Raw genomic sequence first — 17,235 nt, 5'->3', positions numbered from 1 at the left:
TGGGTGTATGTGTGAGTGTGTGTGCACTGGATCTTGATGTAAATCGTTTTTATAGCTGTGGTTCATGGTCTGAATAGTTTGAACGCTGCTGTAGGAAAAGATGTTTTTGAGTCAACTTAGTTTGTTTTCATTATAATGCTACAACTTAATTATGTACTCACATAAATCTGTGTATCAACTCACTGATCTAGCTCCTATAAAATTAATTAAATAACTACCCAAAAGCCAGTAAAATTCAAACCAGCATCATTCTGGGAGGACGACATTAGTGTGAACCTGAATCGCTGTTTTCAGCATAAGAACGGCACGGACTTGACACCATGGCCTCCGTGGCTTCCGCACGCCCACCCTGCAGTGTCTAGTGAGGAGAGGCAATCCTCCCAGCTTCTGAAGAGCTGTCATGCCTCACGTTGCACAAATGTATCAGATGAGTTAAATGCAGAATTAAGTTGTCTGAATTAGCCCACGCAGTTAGCGTAGTACCACTTGGCACTAGTACAGTTGTAAATACACACCTCGGCCCTGAAATGTGCAAATCTGGGGTAAGCAACAGTCACCCAGCGACCTACAGTATTTGTTCCTTTTTCAAAGATGATCTTCACAGTGGAAACAAGAACAAGAAAGCTGGAGCCTCTGAGGAGAAGCCTGCAGACCCTGGTCCTGGGCCCCATCCCTAGTGTGAGGCACCCCGGTTGACCTCGCAGCAGCCAGCTAGACAGCATGGATCTCAACACTTAGGTGGAGGCACGTTCAACTTGGCCCCCAAAATAGACTACTATCCTGCCTGCAGTGCCTTCCCTTCTTATCAGAATATTACAAAAATTCCACCCAGGTGCCTTGTTGGAAGAAAATGTGCAGCGTATACCATTCTGACGTATCCAGCCAAAACCCCACAAAACAGATTTGTTCAGATGACAGACGTTTTTTGCAGCCGTGTGCTTACTCCTATGATTACTGTCCTGCTCTGTTACCTCAGTAATTGTAGTGCTGGTTGTTCATTCTAGGGTTCTGACAAGGACCAGAGTCTGATATTTCCAGACCTTCCTGTACTCTGGGTTTTGCCCGGAGCTGCCCTCTGGCTCCTCACTCTTACTCCTGAGCTACAGTCTCTCCTCCTCTGGGGTGCTGCTGTGTGGCCTTAGAGCCTGGGAACCATTTGAGGCATTGGTGTGCCTTCTTCCTAGCCCATCGCCTGTCCTGGACTCAGTCCCCCATTCACCTTTTCCCATTTAAGAATCTTCCTCCCAGCCCTGGCTGGTGTTGCTCAGTGGATAGAGTATCAGCCTGTGGACGGAAGGGCCCTGGGTTTGATTCTGGTCAAGGGCACATACCAGGTTGCAGGCTCAATCCCCAGTGGGGGGTGTGCAGGAGGCAGCTGATCAATGACTCCCTCTCATCACTGATGTTTCTTTCTCTCCCTCTCCCTCTCCCTCCCTCTTTGAAATCAATAAAAAAACAACAACAACCCTTCTCTCATAGAGAGAAGCCAGAGGCCAGCGAAAATTGAATTGTTCCACTTTCTCCCCAACCTCTCCTCTCCTCTCCTCAGTAGATGCCCAGCAGGGGCTCAAAGCCTAAGCCATTTTGCCTTTTTGAGCCTCTGGAGTAATTAATACCCTTCTTGGTGCTGTACTTCCCGAAATCCACTTTCTGAGGGTCTAGGATACAAGTTAGACTCTGCCCAGTGTCCTTTTTCTTCAGTGATGTATGAACTGTAAGATAGCTTAGATTCCTTCCCCCAATTCTCATGATTTCCATGTTACCTATCTTATATTTATCTTAGGTGAGACGTAACTCAGAGCAGAGATTCCTTTAATTACTTCCTCAATGTTCTTTATCTTCCTTTATTTTAAAAAGAGTACAACAGAATACACTTATTGTGAGAAAATGACAAAATACGGAGAAAAACAAGGAGAAAAATTCTCTTAGTCAAGCAAAATCCAACTACCGGGAGATAATGGTTTTTAACATTTTAGCAATTTAAGACTTTTTCCTGCTATATTCATATATTGAAATACATATACATTTAAACAAAAATAGAATTTACTCTATCTTTATTCTCATTATATTCAGTGATTAGCTACCTAGTCTTAGTGCTACCTATTGGGCCAACCAGGTGATACCTAGTATGGGGCCATCCCTATTGTCTGCATTGAAGTGTAAATTCACATAAAGCACTTCTCCATATGCTATAGATCAATACCTGGGCCACTGGGCCTTTGTGGTGAAGGCTGAGCATAAAGCACCCAGGACTTGGGCATGGAGTAGATGTGTCCTCCTAGTCAGGGATCCTGACTGAGCCAAGCTTCTCTCCAGGCTGGCCTGGCGTCTGGCCATAGCAGTGAGCAGGAAGCCTGGCTCAGGGCTGGAGGAGTAGCTGGGGAGGGGGCTTCCCCACCCACCATGCAGGGGTCCTGACCTAGGGAGCGTCAGCAGTGCCCCACAGAGAGGGCTCCCTAGGCTCACGGTGCAGTTTCGGAAGCTGCTCTTGGTATAATCTCAGCATCTTCGTGTTACCTCAGGCTTTATGTTGGCTGGAGCGGACAGTCCAGGGAAGGCAGGACCAGCTGTCCTCACAGCCGTGGATGGCTGAGTCTGAGGAGAGGAGAAGGGCGCCTGCTGAAAAGATGCAGGTTGCTCAGCTTGAGTGGGTCAGTGTGGGGAAAGCTCTCAGAGAGGCGGCAGCAGAGACAGAACGGAAATACCAGGCACGTGGGTTTGGGTTCTTGGGGGGCATTTTGTGCATGACTTTCTTTTCTCCCAGCAGATCCACACACCAGCATGGCTGCCACTGCTGCTGTCAGTCCCAGTGACTACCTGCAGCCCGCTGCCTCCAGCACCCAGGTGAGTGGGCTGAGGGTGGGGGCTGCATCGGCCTGGAAGAACTCCTGAAGCTGCCATTCAACCAGACTGAGCACTCACTGTAAACACCTCAGGACAGGAGACCAGGGGAGTTCAGTTACCTACTGTTTCTGAATTAAGAAACCATGGCCACTGACCTTAGGTGCCACAGTTGGGTCAGGGGGAAGCAGGATTAAACTCAAGGTCTCTTCCACTAGGCTCCACTGACCATATAAGGAAAATGGAGACTGTCCCCACAGCCCAGAGACTGCCTTGTAGCCTCAAAAGAGCAGCGTTCCCTGGTCAGTGAAGTCATGTCCCTAGAAAACACTGACCAGAGCGTTTACTCCTCCTGTTGCTCCTCCCTTTTCCTTTCCCTCCCCCTTCCTCAGTGGAGGAGTCAGGGATCCCGTAATCCCTGTGGTGAGCCAATGGAACTCCACGTACGAGCCCAGGGTGGTTCTGTGCCCTGTTAGAAACAAGGCCAGTGGGGAGTAAGTGGCCAGCTCATGCTGCTAGTTCACCCTGTCCTGGGTGCTGCTGGGGCACTCCCTCCCGAGAAAGACATTTCCCACCCTTTCTCCCTTATTACTCAAGTGGAGGCCGGTGCACGTCATTCGTGCACTGGGGGAGGGAGGGGTCCCTCAACCCAGCCTGCACCCGCTTGCAGTCCGGACCTCGGGGGATATCTCCTAAGCCGGCAGCCTGATATCCCCTGAGGGGTCCAGAGGTGGGAGAGAGGCTTCGGCCACCACCACTGCACTCGCCAGCCGTGTGCCGGCTTCTGGCTGAGGGTTCTGCCGCTGTGGGAGTGCACTGACTACCAGAGGGCAGCTCCTGCATTGAGCGTCTGCCCCCTGGTGGTCAGTGCGTCATTGTGACTGGTGGTTCTGCTATTTGGCTGATTTGCATATTAGGGTTTTATTATATAGGATGGAGAAACCAGCAGGGACAACAGGACCACTGCAGGGGGAGGGTGCTGGCACCCTGCCTGCCACGGAAGTGGGGAGGAACCTGCCAAGAGGAGAGGATCAAAACAGGCAGAGGGTGGCTGGGCTCCAGGCCCTCACGTCTCACTCCTTTTCTCCTCTGGGTTTTTTGCAGGATTCCCAGCCATCTCCCTTAGCCCTACTTGCTGCAACATGTAGCAAAATTGGGCCTCCAGCTGTTGAGGCTGCTGTGACGCCTCCTGCTCCCCCACAGCCCACACCACGGAAACTGGTCCCTATCAAACCTGCCCCTCTCCCTCTCAGCCCCGGCAAGAATAGCTTTGGAATCTTGTCCTCCAAAGGAAACATACTCCAGATTCAAGGGTCACAACTGAGTACATCCTATCCTGGGGGTCAGCTGGTGTTCGCCATCCAGAATCCCACTGTGATTAACAAAGGGACCCGAGCAAATGCCAACATCCAGTACCAGGCAGTCTCTCAGATTCAGGCGAGCAGTGGCCAGACCATCCAAGTACAGCCCAATCTCGCCAACCAAATCCAGATCATCCCTGGCACCAACCAAGCCATCATCACCCCCTCACCATCCGGTCACAAGCCTGTCCCCATCAAGCCAGCTCCTGCCCAGAAGTCAAGTACAACGACCGCTCCCGTGCAGAGCGGGGCCAATGTGGTGAAGCTGACAGGTGGGGGTGGCAACGTGACCCTTACTCTGCCTGTCAACAACCTTGTGAACACCAGCGACACCGGGGCCTCCACTCAGCTCCTCACAGAGAGTCCTCCCATCCCGCTGTCCAAGACGAATAAGAAAGCCAGGAAGAAGAGTCTTCCTGCCGCCCAGCCCTCGGTGGCTGTGGCTGAGCAGGTGGAGACGGTGCTGATCGAGACCACAGCGGACAACATCATCCAGGCAGGAAACAACCTGCTCATTGTTCAGAGCCCTGGCGGGGGCCAGCCAGCTGTGGTCCAGCAGGTCCAGGTGGTGCCCCCCAAGGCCGAGCAGCAGCAGGTGGTGCAGATCCCCCAGCAGGCCCTGAGAGTGGTGCAGGCGGCATCTGCCACCCTCCCCACTGTCCCCCAGAAGCCCTCCCAGAACTTTCAGATCCAGGCGGCCGAGCCAACGCCTACTCAGGTACCACGCACACCCTCTGCACCTGCCTTCCTCTCCTTAGCACTAACTGGCTAGCGCTCCACTCAGCTTGCCTTTGAAGATGCTGCTGATGCATTTCCCGATTTGATCTGAATGTTCAGAGTCAGTATCGTTTGGGGTGGGCAGTAAGTGCGGGAACCAGACTCTCCTGGGACACTGACGTTTTCTCTCTGGTCCCTCCCAGGTCTACTTCCGTACGCCTTCCGGTGAGGTGCAGACGGTCCTTCTCCAGGACAGCTCCCCAGCAACAGCTGCAGCCACCTCCGCCACCACCTGTAGCAGTCCTGCACCCCGTGCTCCCCATCCGAGCGGGACCAGCAAAAAACACTCAGCCGCGATTCTCCGGAAAGAGCGGCCCCTGCCAAAGATCGCCCCTGCCGGGAGCATCATCAGCCTGAATGCAGCCCAGCTGGCGGCGGCGGCCCAGGCCATGCAGACCATCAACATCAATGGTGTCCAAGTCCAGGGTGTGCCTGTCACCATCACCAACGCCGGCGGTGAGGGAAGACCCCCTGGGCTGGGGCGTGGGTGGTACCTGCACATCCCTCGCATCGGAACTGTGCGCCAGCCCCGTGCTGGCCAGGAACAGGAGTGAGGATAATACCCGACACTGTCTCAGCCTTTCCCGCTTAAAAGCATGTCCACTCGGTCCTTAGCCCTGCGAGGGAGTGTAAGATGCTATTGGCCTCAACTTACAGCTGAAGACCTTGAATATGGTGGAGAGAGTAAGATATACTAGGGGAAAACTCCAGCTAACACCAAATGCAAATTCGTTTGGTACAGACCAAAGACAGATACATCTTCAAGGGAGGCCCTGGGTAAAGAAACTTGAAGGAAGACTTCAGAATGAGGAAAGCCTTGAGTTAACGCTGGAAGGAAAGGAAGGAGCCTTTGGCCGTGGGAATGGCTTGTGCTTCACTTCTGCTGAGTGGAAATATTTGGTAATATTTACAGTATGAAAGCAGCGTTGCACATCAGCAAAGGAATATTGTAGCTACCTAGCAAAAACGGCTCCTTGCCTCACCTTCGGTAGCCAGGTGAAGGCCTTTACAGGGTAGTGGCACTTGAACACCAGCAATAGGTCAGCAGCACTCCCCTGCTTTGAAAGGCTTTATGCACGTCCTAGAGGACTTGGTTTTTTCCCCAAAGCCCTCAGAACTGTCTTCTTTATTTTTTTAAATATGTTTTTATTGCCGAGGCCGGTTTGGCTCAGTGGATAGAGCGTCGGCCTGCGGACTGAGGGGTCCCAGGTTCGATTCCGGTCAAGAGCATGTGCCTGGGTTGCGCGCACTTCCCCAGTGGGGGACGTGCGGGAGGCAGCTGTTTCTAACTCTCTATCTCTCTCCTTTCCTCTCTGTGAAAAATCAAAATATATTTTAAAAAAATATGTTTTTATTGATTTCAGAGAGAGGGATAGAAACATCAGTGATGAGAGACAGTCATTGATTGGCTGCCTTTTACACGCCCCCTACTGGGGATCAAGCCTGCAACTCACCTCCCACCCCCCACATGTGTCCTGACCAGAAATCACACCTTACCTCCTGGTTCATGGGTCAATGCTCAACCACTGAGCCACACCAGCCTGGCCCTTACTCTTAACAGAAATCCCTGGAGACTTTCCTGAGAGCAGGTATCTCACAAGGGCCTAAGGCTTGAGGAAATTCTAGAAGAAACACCCCTCAAGACAAGACCCTTCCCAATTGAAACACGTGAAAGCACGTTTGGCTGGTGTGGTGTGGTGGTTCAGCGCATTGATGCTGACGTCAACTGCCTGGGTTCAGACCCAAGTCCTACCACTTACTAGCTGTGTGACCTTGATATGTTATTGGGCCTCAGTTTCTTCAGCTGTGAAAGGAGGATAATATATCTGTTTCATAGGACTGTGAAGGTTGAAGGCGTATCTGGCATATAACAGGTTCTCAGAAGCATTAGCTGTTCTGGTTGTCCTTATCATGTGCAGAAGGGAAGGAGGGTGTCAGGCGCCCTGCTCTGTCCCTTCAGGCTTCCTCACCCCAACCATGCCCTGCCACCCCCACAGGGCAGCAGCAGCTGACGGTGCAGAACGTTTCTGGGAACAACCTGACCATCAGCGGGCTGAGCCCCACCCAAATCCAGCTGCAGATGGAGCAGGCCCTGTCTGGAGAGGCCCAGCCCGGGGAGAAGCGGCGCCGCATGGCCTGCACATGTCCCAACTGCAAGGATGGGGACAAGAGGTAATGGGAGCCAGCCTGGCAGCCTGGCCTGTGCCTGTTCCCCAAGCCCTTCCTGGAACACAGATCGGGGGGGCAAGGTAGCAACTCCACACCACCTTGCCTCACCTCCTCTGTGCTCTCTGACCTGCCCCCACATCCTCTCTCCATCCCATCCTGCCCCCATCTTCTCTTCCTTCCTCACTACGTTTCCCTTTCCCTCCCTCCCGCTCGCCATTCCCAGGTCCGGAGAGCAGGGCAAGAAGAAGCACGTGTGCCATATCCCCGACTGTGGCAAGACTTTCCGGAAGACATCCTTGCTGCGGGCTCACGTGCGCCTGCACACCGGCGAGCGGCCCTTTGTCTGCAACTGGTTCTTCTGTGGAAAGAGGTTTACACGAAGTGATGAACTCCAGCGGCACGCTCGCACCCACACAGGTCTGTTCCCTCCCCAGAGGCACACTGCCTCCCAGACGGCTTCTCACCCCCTTCCCTGCAGGCTTGCCACCACACGGGTCCTCCCCCCACCACTCCCCACACCCCCACTCCACTGCCCTCAGTGGCATCCAGATTCCTGGCCCTGCCGAGGAACTGCCACAGTGAGTAGGAGCTACAGACTGTCTTCTCAGGCTCCAGGCCTACCCAGGAAATGCTTTCAAGCCATTCCTTTATCGGTGTTTCCCAAAGCATCGTGCAGCCTTGATGACTTCTTCCATAGCTGCAGTTATTTATGTAACAAGCATTGACGTCGTATGCCAAGCACTATACTGCGCACTTTACAGCCGACTAATTCAATCCTCAGGACAGCTCTATGGGGAGGGTGCTTCGATCATGCCCATTTTACTGAGGCATGGAGAGGTGGCTCGGTCTCGGCTAGTGGAGCTTGGTTCAGACACAGGCCCCCTGGCTCCCAAATCCACACTCTTCCCGCCCCCCCCCATTTGAAATATAATCATATCGATGAAACTATACATTTCTACATTAAAGACAAGTTATAGAATAATCCCGAGTAATGTTGATAGCTATAACTTTAGCCCAATCTATTATTTTTTTTAAAATATATTTTTATTGATTTCAGACAGGAAGGGAGAGGGAGAGATAGAAACATCAATGATGAGAGAGAATCATTGATTGGCTGCCCCTTGCATGCCCCCCACTAGGGATCGAGCCCACAACCAAATAGAACCAGGGACCCTTGAGTCCACAGGCCAATGCTCTATCCACTGAGCCAAGCCAGCTAGAGCTAGCCCATCTATTATTTCTCTCTCTTCTTCTTTTTTTTTTTTTAATGTTTTTATTGATTTGAGAAAGAGCAGGAGAGAGAGAGAGAAACATCATCAGTTGGCTGTCTCCTGCATGTCCCCTACTGGGGATCAAGCCTGCAACCCGGGCATGTGCCCCAACCAGGAATCGAACCATTGACCTCTTGGTTCCTGGGTCGACACTCAACCACTGAGTCACACCAGCTGGGCTAGCCCATCTATTTCAATTACAGGTATTATGATTTCAGATTTTCAAGGATGCAACAGCACTACATTGAGCTGTTACTACCAAGTCCACACTCTTAATTGCTACCCCATATTGCCTTTCCTATTATTATTTCCTGATTGTCCTGAAATCATTTCACTATTTTCATTCATTTATGGGTCCAATCACTATTATTATTTTGTTATTGTGATTGTTAATCCTCACCTGAGGACATTTTTTTCCATTAATTTTTAGAAAGAGTGGGAGAGGGAGACAGAAACATTCATGCGAGAGAGACACATCGATTGGTTGCCTCCTGCATGCACCCCGACAGGGCCAGGGAACTTGCAATCAATATACATGCCCTTGACCAGAATCGAACCCAGGACCCTTCGGTCTGCGGGCCAGTGCTCTACCTACTGAGCCAAACCGGCTAGGGCGCAATCACTATTGCCTTTTGACATCACAAGCTTGATGTCACGTGTGCCTCTCCTCTTGGGGGGCTGGGATAGTCTGTGAGTGAGCTCTGTGAGTGATGGCCATCTCCTCTTCCCAGGGGACAAACGCTTTGAGTGTGCCCAGTGTCAGAAGCGCTTCATGCGGAGTGATCACCTCACCAAACATTACAAGACGCACCTGGTCACGAAGAACTTGTAAGGCCCACTGAGGCGGGAAGCCCGAAGATGCAGCCCCCCTGGTGGAAAGGAGGCCCCCGTGGTCCTGGGCCTGCCCTCAGCCCCGCCATCCTGTTCTGCAACTGTCCTCACAGGAAGGGGCTCTGCTGCCCCACACTCGCCTCTGCTGAAGCCCTTGGCTCTGCCCTGGCCCTTGCCTCTCACCAGACCGGGGACACTGGCTCTGCCCAATGAGACGTTCTAAACCAGGACGAGTGGGAACCTTTATTTCCAAAGGAAAAACGTGAATTTCACTCCATCGAGGAGCAAAGTGAGTCCTCCCCGCCCCCCCCCCAACACTGCGAGAGTCGCATCATCGTGCCATGCCCCGCTCTCCTGCACCTCCCTGGCCCCGGCACCTCAGACGCCCAGGCCCTGCCCCCAGGGCACCACCCAGGGCACCACCGGCATCCACCTCCTGCCAGGCTCAAGAGGCCGCCTCCACTCCACATGCCCGCTCTGCCACAGCTCTTCTCCAGCACATTCCAACTTTCTATTTAAAAATGAAACTACCACGGACTCCCTGATCCCCCTTTTTCTATGGAGAACGTTGCCTTATACTCTATTTCAGATAATGAACACTGTGTATTGTGTGTGCTTTAAAGTTTTATTTAATTGCTCCCTTCCTCCTGTACTGTTACTCACGCCCCCATACCTGCTTTCAGTTTAGGGTTTTGGGGGGCAGTGATGAGCATATGGGTTTTTTTCTCACTAGCAGTTCTCTTTTCTAAATAACACAGCATTTCAATTTGAATCTGGATTCAGATAAAAACTTCACATCCTCAACCTTTCCACGCTCCCTTCATCTCACCTACCCCTACCGGCCCAAGCTCTAGTTATGTACAGTGTATATTGTATAATAGACAATTGTGTCTACTACATGTTTAAAAACATATTGCTTGTTATTTTTGAGGCTTTTAAATTAATAAACAAAATACAACTTTATTTTTAGTTGTAACTGCTTGAGGTATGTTTTATGATTGACAGATTTGTTATCCTTTATTAACGATGTACTTCGTTGTTCAGCATTGGGCTGACAAAAATTTTTTCTTGCTAATAAATTTAGTTGCCTGAGGCAAAACCCGCAACTTGGCAGTGCAGCTTCCTTTGTCTTGGACCTCATAGAGCTTGGAGGGGGGACGGAGGGGAGGGAACCTTGGTCTCAGCATGGTCCACCTAAGACCAAGCAGGACCTTCCTCTCCTGGCCTGAAAAGGGTCGCGGCCACATAGACCTCATGGCACTGGCACCAGCCCCCAGAGCACCTGGGTGGGGACTCCAGGGGACAGGCCTAGCATAGGTGTTCCTGCTTTGTTCTTCTACAGCCAGGTGCCCAGATCAAAGCAGGCACACTGTTCAGACTCAAGTCACCAGCAAGCTACTTCTTCCACTCCACTCTCCAACGCCCAGACACAGGTCTTGCTCTCACTTGGGAGAGAGAGCCAAAGGGGCCTGGCTCTGTCATTTCCAGAGGCTGAAGAGTCTGGAGAAAACAAAAATTCCTAAGGACCCAGATCCCTTCCCAGGCTGGAGAGCCAGGCCTGGAGCCCATCTCTGTCCAAAAGAGGACCCTGGCCACAGACTCTGCTTTTCTCCTACCCCTCACCCCAGCGCCAGGGGGGCAGTGAGCTGTTTTGTTTTCACCAAGTGTTGCAGATTCACATCTTGGTGGGGATTTGCGGGGGAAGCAGAGAGGTACGGAGGAGGTCAGGGTTGTGATGTTACGGAGATTTGATTGGAGCACACGGCCGGGATGCTGAGAGCAGCTGGGCAGAAGGGAGAGTTATTCCCAAGCAGATAAAGAACAGCATGTGCTCTCCTTACACGGACGGTGCCTTTTTACTCACCTTGAAGGGGGCACTGCACCCAGGGTCGCTGTTCCGTGCAGGAGCGCCAAGGCTCCTTTGGAGCTAGCCACTCCCTTACTCTTTCCTTTGTCGCCAGCGGCTGCATTTGCAAGCAAACAGCTCTTCCTTAACGCCAGTCCACCCTCACCCACTTCCGCTGGAGAAATAAAAGGGAGGCGGACCTCAGACGGATCACAGGTTCTCCGTCTCCATCACTTCTTCGTGATCAGGCAGGAAGCCCGTCCTACCCATACTTAAGTCCTTTGAGTGATACCAGACCAACTCTGACACAGAAGCCTCTTAATGAGCCCATCAGCCTGGCATCTCATCGCTTCACTGGCAGGTGGAAGATGGGGGTGTATTTCTCTCTTCCTCTCGCGTGGATGGTGCGACTGAAAACAAACGCCTCGCTGAGTTCTGAATTAGGATTGGTGGAGAGAAGGGGAATATTAACAAACGGACCTCTTCCTCCCACGTTCCCACTGCCTTTGCCATCAGGCACAAGGAGTCCTCCTTTCCTGAGAGCTGATTCCAAGTCATCCACTTCCAGTGCGGAAACTGACCGACCCCTGGGCATCCTCTGGAAATGAGGGTGCCAGCCCCGAGGGCAGAACTGAGTGCCGACACGCGGGATTCCCCTTCTCCACGAGGCAGGTTCCAAAGGTACGCCTGGCCATCTCTGCCCCCCATGGGATGCCCGAGTTAGGAAGCGGGCAAGAGAATGTATTCTGCCTAGCCCAGGAAATGGCATGAGGGCAGAATGGAGAAACCTGGTGGCAAATGAGCCCTCATCTGCTGCAGCCCATCCGCTAATTTACTTGTGAGTTGCAGGGGGTGGTGGACTGTTGTCCAGGCTAGAGCCACCTCCAGGACACCTGATGGGCAGGCTAAAAATGGAAATTTGGGGGCAGGCTATCCCCAGCAGCTTGCGAGTGTGGGGCCATGCTGCCCACATTTCCATCCTCAGGGTCATCTGTACCAAAGCCACCCTCCCCGCCCCATCTTGTCTGCTCAGTGATGCTCAACACAGCAGCAGCTCATGGATGTGGCTGAGGCCTACATGGGAACCTAACCCACCCTCTCAGGACAGAGACCTCTTGTAACTTGACCAAGGCCTGTGGGGCTGGGATAAAGCCACTAAACGAACTACAGGAATCTCAGGACGTGGCAGCTGGGTGTCCTAGTGAAGGGGTCCTCGGGGAGGAGAAGAGGCAGGAAGTGGGTCAGGGAAGATGGAATAAAGAACAGGGATGCGGGTGAAAAGAAAGCCAACCGTAGTGGGAAACGGCAGGGAACCGGGGCTGTAGAAGAGAGTCAAAAAGCTACCAACACTCAGGATCTCTCCATGAAACTAAGAATCACCAGGTCACGTCCGTGGGCCTGCCTGGGAGCCTGCTGTCAGGCCTCCTACCTGTGGCCCACACGCTGATGACAATGCAGCCAGTGCCACAAATGAGCCTGGTGCCCTGAGACCTCACTCAGCCTCGGAAAGCTTAACAGCCCTCCAGCCAACAAGGACACTTGGCCAGGCTCCCACCAGGTACAAAAAAAAAAAAAAAGAAAGAAAAAAGAACACACAAAACCACACACACAAAAACAACCCAAGCCCTACTCACCATGCCTCGCACTGGCTACAGAGAGGCTTAACAAAACATGACAGGTTAGCATTTCCTGGCCGGCATGCTGAGAAGGAGCCAGAGAAAGTAAGTGACACAGTCCATCCCATTAAGGAGCTCCTAATGGGGAACACGCATGAAAACCATAGGATGTATTTGCAAAGTGACCCACGAGCACATGCAAGAATCATGTGAGGCGTCAACCCCATAACCACAGGACACTCAGGTAAGTCAGTCTCCTCTGGGTCCCCTGATAACCATACTTGGGACTCAGGCATCTTCTGGCAGAACACTAAGCACCCACCCTTCTGTGTGTCCTGAGTTCACCCCATGCTGGGCCCAAGAATTCCCGAGCTTAGAGGCCCCAGCACACACACACACACACACACACACACACACACACACACCCCACCACCCCCACCCAGTCATTGCAGAAAGTTCTCAGCCCCCTGGAAAGCTGGGCACTGTATCATTTCCATCCTCCTGCACCTCTCGCCTCCCCCACTGTCCTTAACTCTCCCAGACCCTCTGACATGCTCCCCCTCCCCCATGGTTTCAGGTGCCACTTCGGTGGCTCATGACACCTAACCTGGTCTCATTAGCCCAGACCTCTCTCCTGAACTCCAGACTCGATTATATAATCAGACCGAACGTGGGTGTCCCATAAACCCTCGCACTCCACGGTGACTTCACTCTCCCCCAAACCTCCTCCTCTAACACATCCCACTTCAACGATCAGCACCACCCATATCGCCGGAAGTCATCCTGGTGAGCTGATTCCCCTCCTCTCCATCTCCGCCCACCCACACACTCAGGCGCCAGGGTCCTGCTTCCGTCTGGACAACACTGCAGTGTCCTGACCTCCTTCACCCACCATCCACTTGGTCACCAGGTCCCAAAACACAGCCACTAAGCTATAACGGAAATATATAATCCAGTCATTTAGACTGAAGGATGATTTCAGAACATATATGCAAAAGAATGCCCAGCCGGTGTGGCTCAGTGGTTGAGCATCGACTTATGAACCAGGAGATTATGGTTTGATTCCCAATACGGGGCATGCAGGAAGCAGTTGATCGATGATTCTCTCTCATCATAGATTTTTTTTAAATATCTTTACTGATTTTTTTACATAGAGGAAGGGAGAGAGACAGAGAGTTAGAAACATCGATGAGAGAGAAACACCGATCAGCTGCCTTCTGCACACTCCCTACTGGGGATCGAGCCCGCAACCAAGGTACATGGCCTTGACCAGAATCAAACCCGGGACCCTTCAGTCCACAGGCCGACGCTCTACCCACTGAGCCAAACCAGTCAGGGCTCATCATTGATGTTCCTATCTCTCCCTTCCTCTCTGAAATCAATAAAAATAAATATTTTTTAAAAAGCTTTGAAAGAAAACAGGCAAAGTGCAGTCCCCAAACCCGCCTGCAGCCTCTGTTTCATATGGAGAAACCAGTGTGCCTCTCCGTACAATGAAATATTGCAATATATTTTCTATCCAAGATTCTGGAGAAAAGATTAATAAATTTACCAAGTGGGGAGGGGAGGGTGGCAAAGTATTTAATAAAAAGCAGTGACAATACAAAATTCATTTCTCTCACACAGGCAGAACCCTTGCTGAGGGTACAGCAGTAGAGGCACCGCCAGTGGGTGTGTTCCCCACTCCTTCTTGCACTGCAGGGCTGCTTTGTAATCCGGACACCAAATCCCACGCACGAAGCAGAAAAGCACCATGCAAGCCTACTTATTATCTCAAGACAAAGGGGGAAACAGTACAAGGCAACCAGTTGCAAGCTTCCTCGCTAACTGCCGAGAAGGGGAGAGGCTGCTGGAATCTACTTTTTCTCACCTGGCCTTTAAAATAGAGGAATCAGACACTGTGGTTCGACAACAGCCAAGGATAAAAAAAGAATCGTTGTCTAAAAGCCTAACCCATGCCATCTGCCTGATCCTCAAAGCTGGCACGCCGCGCCCTTGCCTAAGTGCCCGGCTTGCGTTCTCACCACCCGTTCCAGCAGGATCGCCCTGCTCCAAATCTCCCCAAGGCACCCAGCTTCTACTCACATTGTTCCCTCGTCCTGGCAGCTTGTTCCACTGTCCATCTGCTAGCACACACTCATTAAGACAAATACAATGTCTGCTCCCTTTACGAAAGATTCCTGACTGCTGGAACCCGAGGCCACTTCCTCCTGCTTGCTCCCCGTCTCCTCACAGAAGCACCTGTAACTCTTCAGCTCACAGATCTGCTTCCCCCTACAGACTACAAAACCCTGTGGGCACGCGCCCGTGCCATCTTCATCTTCGTATGCTCACACCTAGCTCAGCACCTGGTCCTAAAGAAGTCTTTAATAAACGTCAACTGAAGGAATAAATATCTATACAGTTAGCCCTTGAACACGGTTTTGAACTGCATGGGTCCACTTATACATGGATTTTTTCCCCCCAATACTGTTAATGTATTTTCTCCTTATTTATGATTTTCTCATTAAAATTTTCTTTTCTCTAGCTTACTTTTTTCTAAGAATACAGCATATAATACATGTGGTAATTGACTGATTATGTTATCCGTAAGGCTTCTGGCCAACAGTTGGCTGCTGGTAGCTAAATTTTGGGGGAGTCAAAAGTTATACGTGAATTTTCAATTGGGGAGGGGTCAGCGACCCTAACCCTTGCATTGTTCAAGAGTCAACTGTACTGTAATGGTTTAATTAAACCCATTCAAATTATCCTTGTCTTGGTGCCCTAGAATCCTGGGTCCAGGGTAGCATATCCCAGGGGTGCTAAGAGTGTGGGCCCATGAACAAAACCGACTGAGTTGAAGGGCACTAATTACTGCTTACACAGATTTCAATGCAGGTGCTGGGAGGAGAGGAGGACAGCAATGTTCATACGTGGAAAGACAACTTCAATAAGAAAGGAAGTCCTGTCAGCTCTCTCTCAATCATGATGACGGAGGAAAACAATGCAGCAAAAAATTCTAACCAGTGGAGAATCTATAGATGAATATTATTAAGCCTTGAGACGTGTTATTTCTTTGCAGCAAATTTGTCTTCCAGATTCTATTTGGCTCAAGCTATGTGCCCATGATAAAGAATGACAGGTATCGAAAGTACAGCTTTATGAAGCTTAGCTGTCATGCAGACACCTGGGCAGGGCAGGAGGTTCCCTTACCTGACAGTCCTGGGGTGCCTGCCTAGATGGTTCTCGCAGCTCCCCTTCCTGATGATGGTGGAAACGAGGACTAGAGAGAGGCCTTGACCCCGGCTGCCCCAGCCAGGCCAAAGCTGGAATGGGTAGGCACTGGCAGGTTTCCCATTTCTCAGCCCTGCATCCTGGAAATGGCTTGGCACAGCCACCTGCTCTCCTGTGCCCTCAGCTATGGTTGGCATTGACTTGGGTACCAAACTCCAACTCTCTAGGAAGGGCAAGAGGTGAAAGGGGAAACTCGGCTGAGAGGGGGAGGCGGGGGAGAGGTGGGGCAGAGGTAACCCTTCCATCGACTTGGCTGGTCTGCTGCATCAGGAGAGGGGAGGCCATGAGTAAAAGCAGCATGCTCTGGCCTGGGGTGAAAGAAATGAGGCTGGAGAGAGGGGGTTCAGAGCTGGAGGAGGAAGGCGGTGCTGGTCTGGGACAGCTTGATCCCAAATTTCCCTCTTCTCCTTTCCCATTCAGCTGTCTTCCTTCTCATCCCCGCCTCCCCGCCCCCCCCCCAAACACACACACTACTCAGCACCTATTTGGAGGGGTCACTAGTTACTTCAACCTCTCCCATTCTCAAGCCTTGATTTCTTCCCCAAACCAGATGTTCTCTTTCTCCGTCTCCCCACCACCTTGCCTTAGGGTCTGGCCCCTAATACATTTCCATTGGTCCGTTCCGAGGCCACCAGCCTGCCCCACAGGGACACTTCCTGCACTATGCCCGCCTTCGGGCACCGACCAGGGGCCAGCCACTTCACACTGACCCTTCCCCTCGAGCCCCCGGCGGCTCACCCACCGCCCCCGGCCCGGGAGGCAGCGGCCCGATACCTTTAACAAACCTCCACGTGCGTGTTAACCGCGGTGACAGAATTTCCTTGTCTCCCTGCTCCCGCCTCCAGCGGCGCCGCCCATTGGCCGCTGGCTTCCTCTGTTCTCGCTGTCATTGGCCGCGCTCCGTAAAACTCCGACCAATGGAATCCCAGCGCCTGTCTCCCTCCTCCGACCCTGGGCTCCCATTGGCTCCGAGGACTTAGGGTATCGGGGCTGGGAGACGGACAAACCTTCCTTCCCGGGGGTGGACTCGGGACTGAGGAACTGGTTCGGAATATGCCGGAACCCGGCGCCGGGCGACGCTGGGTCACGTGACCAACGGCCCCGTCACGTGCGTCAACGTGATGTTCTGGCGACTGGCCGAGCGGCCCCGCCACCTTCGTCACCTGTGCAGCCACCTGTGCAGTCGTGGGGCCGACATGGATCTGGGGCCGATGCGCAAGAGTTACCGCGGGGACCGAGAGGTGTCGTCG

At 52.2% G+C, this 17,235-nt stretch overlaps 2 protein-coding genes and 1 long non-coding RNA gene across 5 annotated transcripts in view; 2 read left to right on the top strand and 1 right to left on the bottom strand.

The window, feature by feature from the left end:
- Positions 1-1,811: 1,811 nt before the first annotated feature.
- LOC107184755 lies at positions 1,812-16,869 on the bottom strand. Its single transcript, XR_001515653.1, has 2 exons — positions 16,760-16,869; positions 1,812-2,619 (listed from the first exon to the last, which is right to left on the bottom strand). It is a non-coding gene; the product is annotated as an uncharacterized LOC107184755 (long non-coding RNA).
- Positions 2,618-10,356, top strand: SP2 (Sp2 transcription factor). 2 transcript variants are annotated; one of them, XM_015570873.1, is made up of 7 exons: positions 2,618-2,844; positions 3,946-4,920; positions 5,123-5,435; positions 6,977-7,151; positions 7,372-7,565; positions 9,151-9,247; positions 9,364-10,356. In XM_015570873.1, exons 1-7 carry the CDS (start codon positions 2,782-2,784, stop codon positions 9,461-9,463), a joined length of 1,917 nt encoding a protein of 638 aa, XP_015426359.1. In that variant the 5' UTR covers positions 2,618-2,781; the 3' UTR covers positions 9,464-10,356. The 2 variants fall into 2 exon arrangements, with proteins under 2 accessions (XP_015426359.1, XP_006774327.2); XM_006774264.2 differs by having other exon boundaries at positions 2,619-2,844; positions 9,151-9,457.
- Positions 16,870-17,012: 143 nt separating the features above from the next.
- PNPO (pyridoxamine 5'-phosphate oxidase) overlaps positions 17,013-17,235 on the top strand; it is a 6,397-nt gene continuing 6,174 nt past the window's right edge. The window contains exon 1 of one of the 2 annotated variants that reach the window (XM_006774265.2): positions 17,013-17,226. In XM_006774265.2, the coding sequence (XP_006774328.1) occupies positions 17,107-17,226 (120 nt within the window). In that variant the 5' untranslated portion in view covers positions 17,013-17,106. The remainder of the gene's footprint in view (positions 17,227-17,235) is intronic. The other variant, XM_015570874.1, reaches the window with a different exon arrangement.

The sequence above is a fragment of the Myotis davidii genome, unplaced genomic scaffold (assembly GCF_000327345.1).
Source record: "Myotis davidii unplaced genomic scaffold, ASM32734v1 scaffold327, whole genome shotgun sequence".
NCBI lineage: Eukaryota > Metazoa > Chordata > Mammalia > Chiroptera > Vespertilionidae > Myotis > Myotis davidii.
The sequence above is the reverse complement of the archived record's forward strand: the minus strand, read 5'-3'. Positions and strand labels throughout refer to the sequence as shown.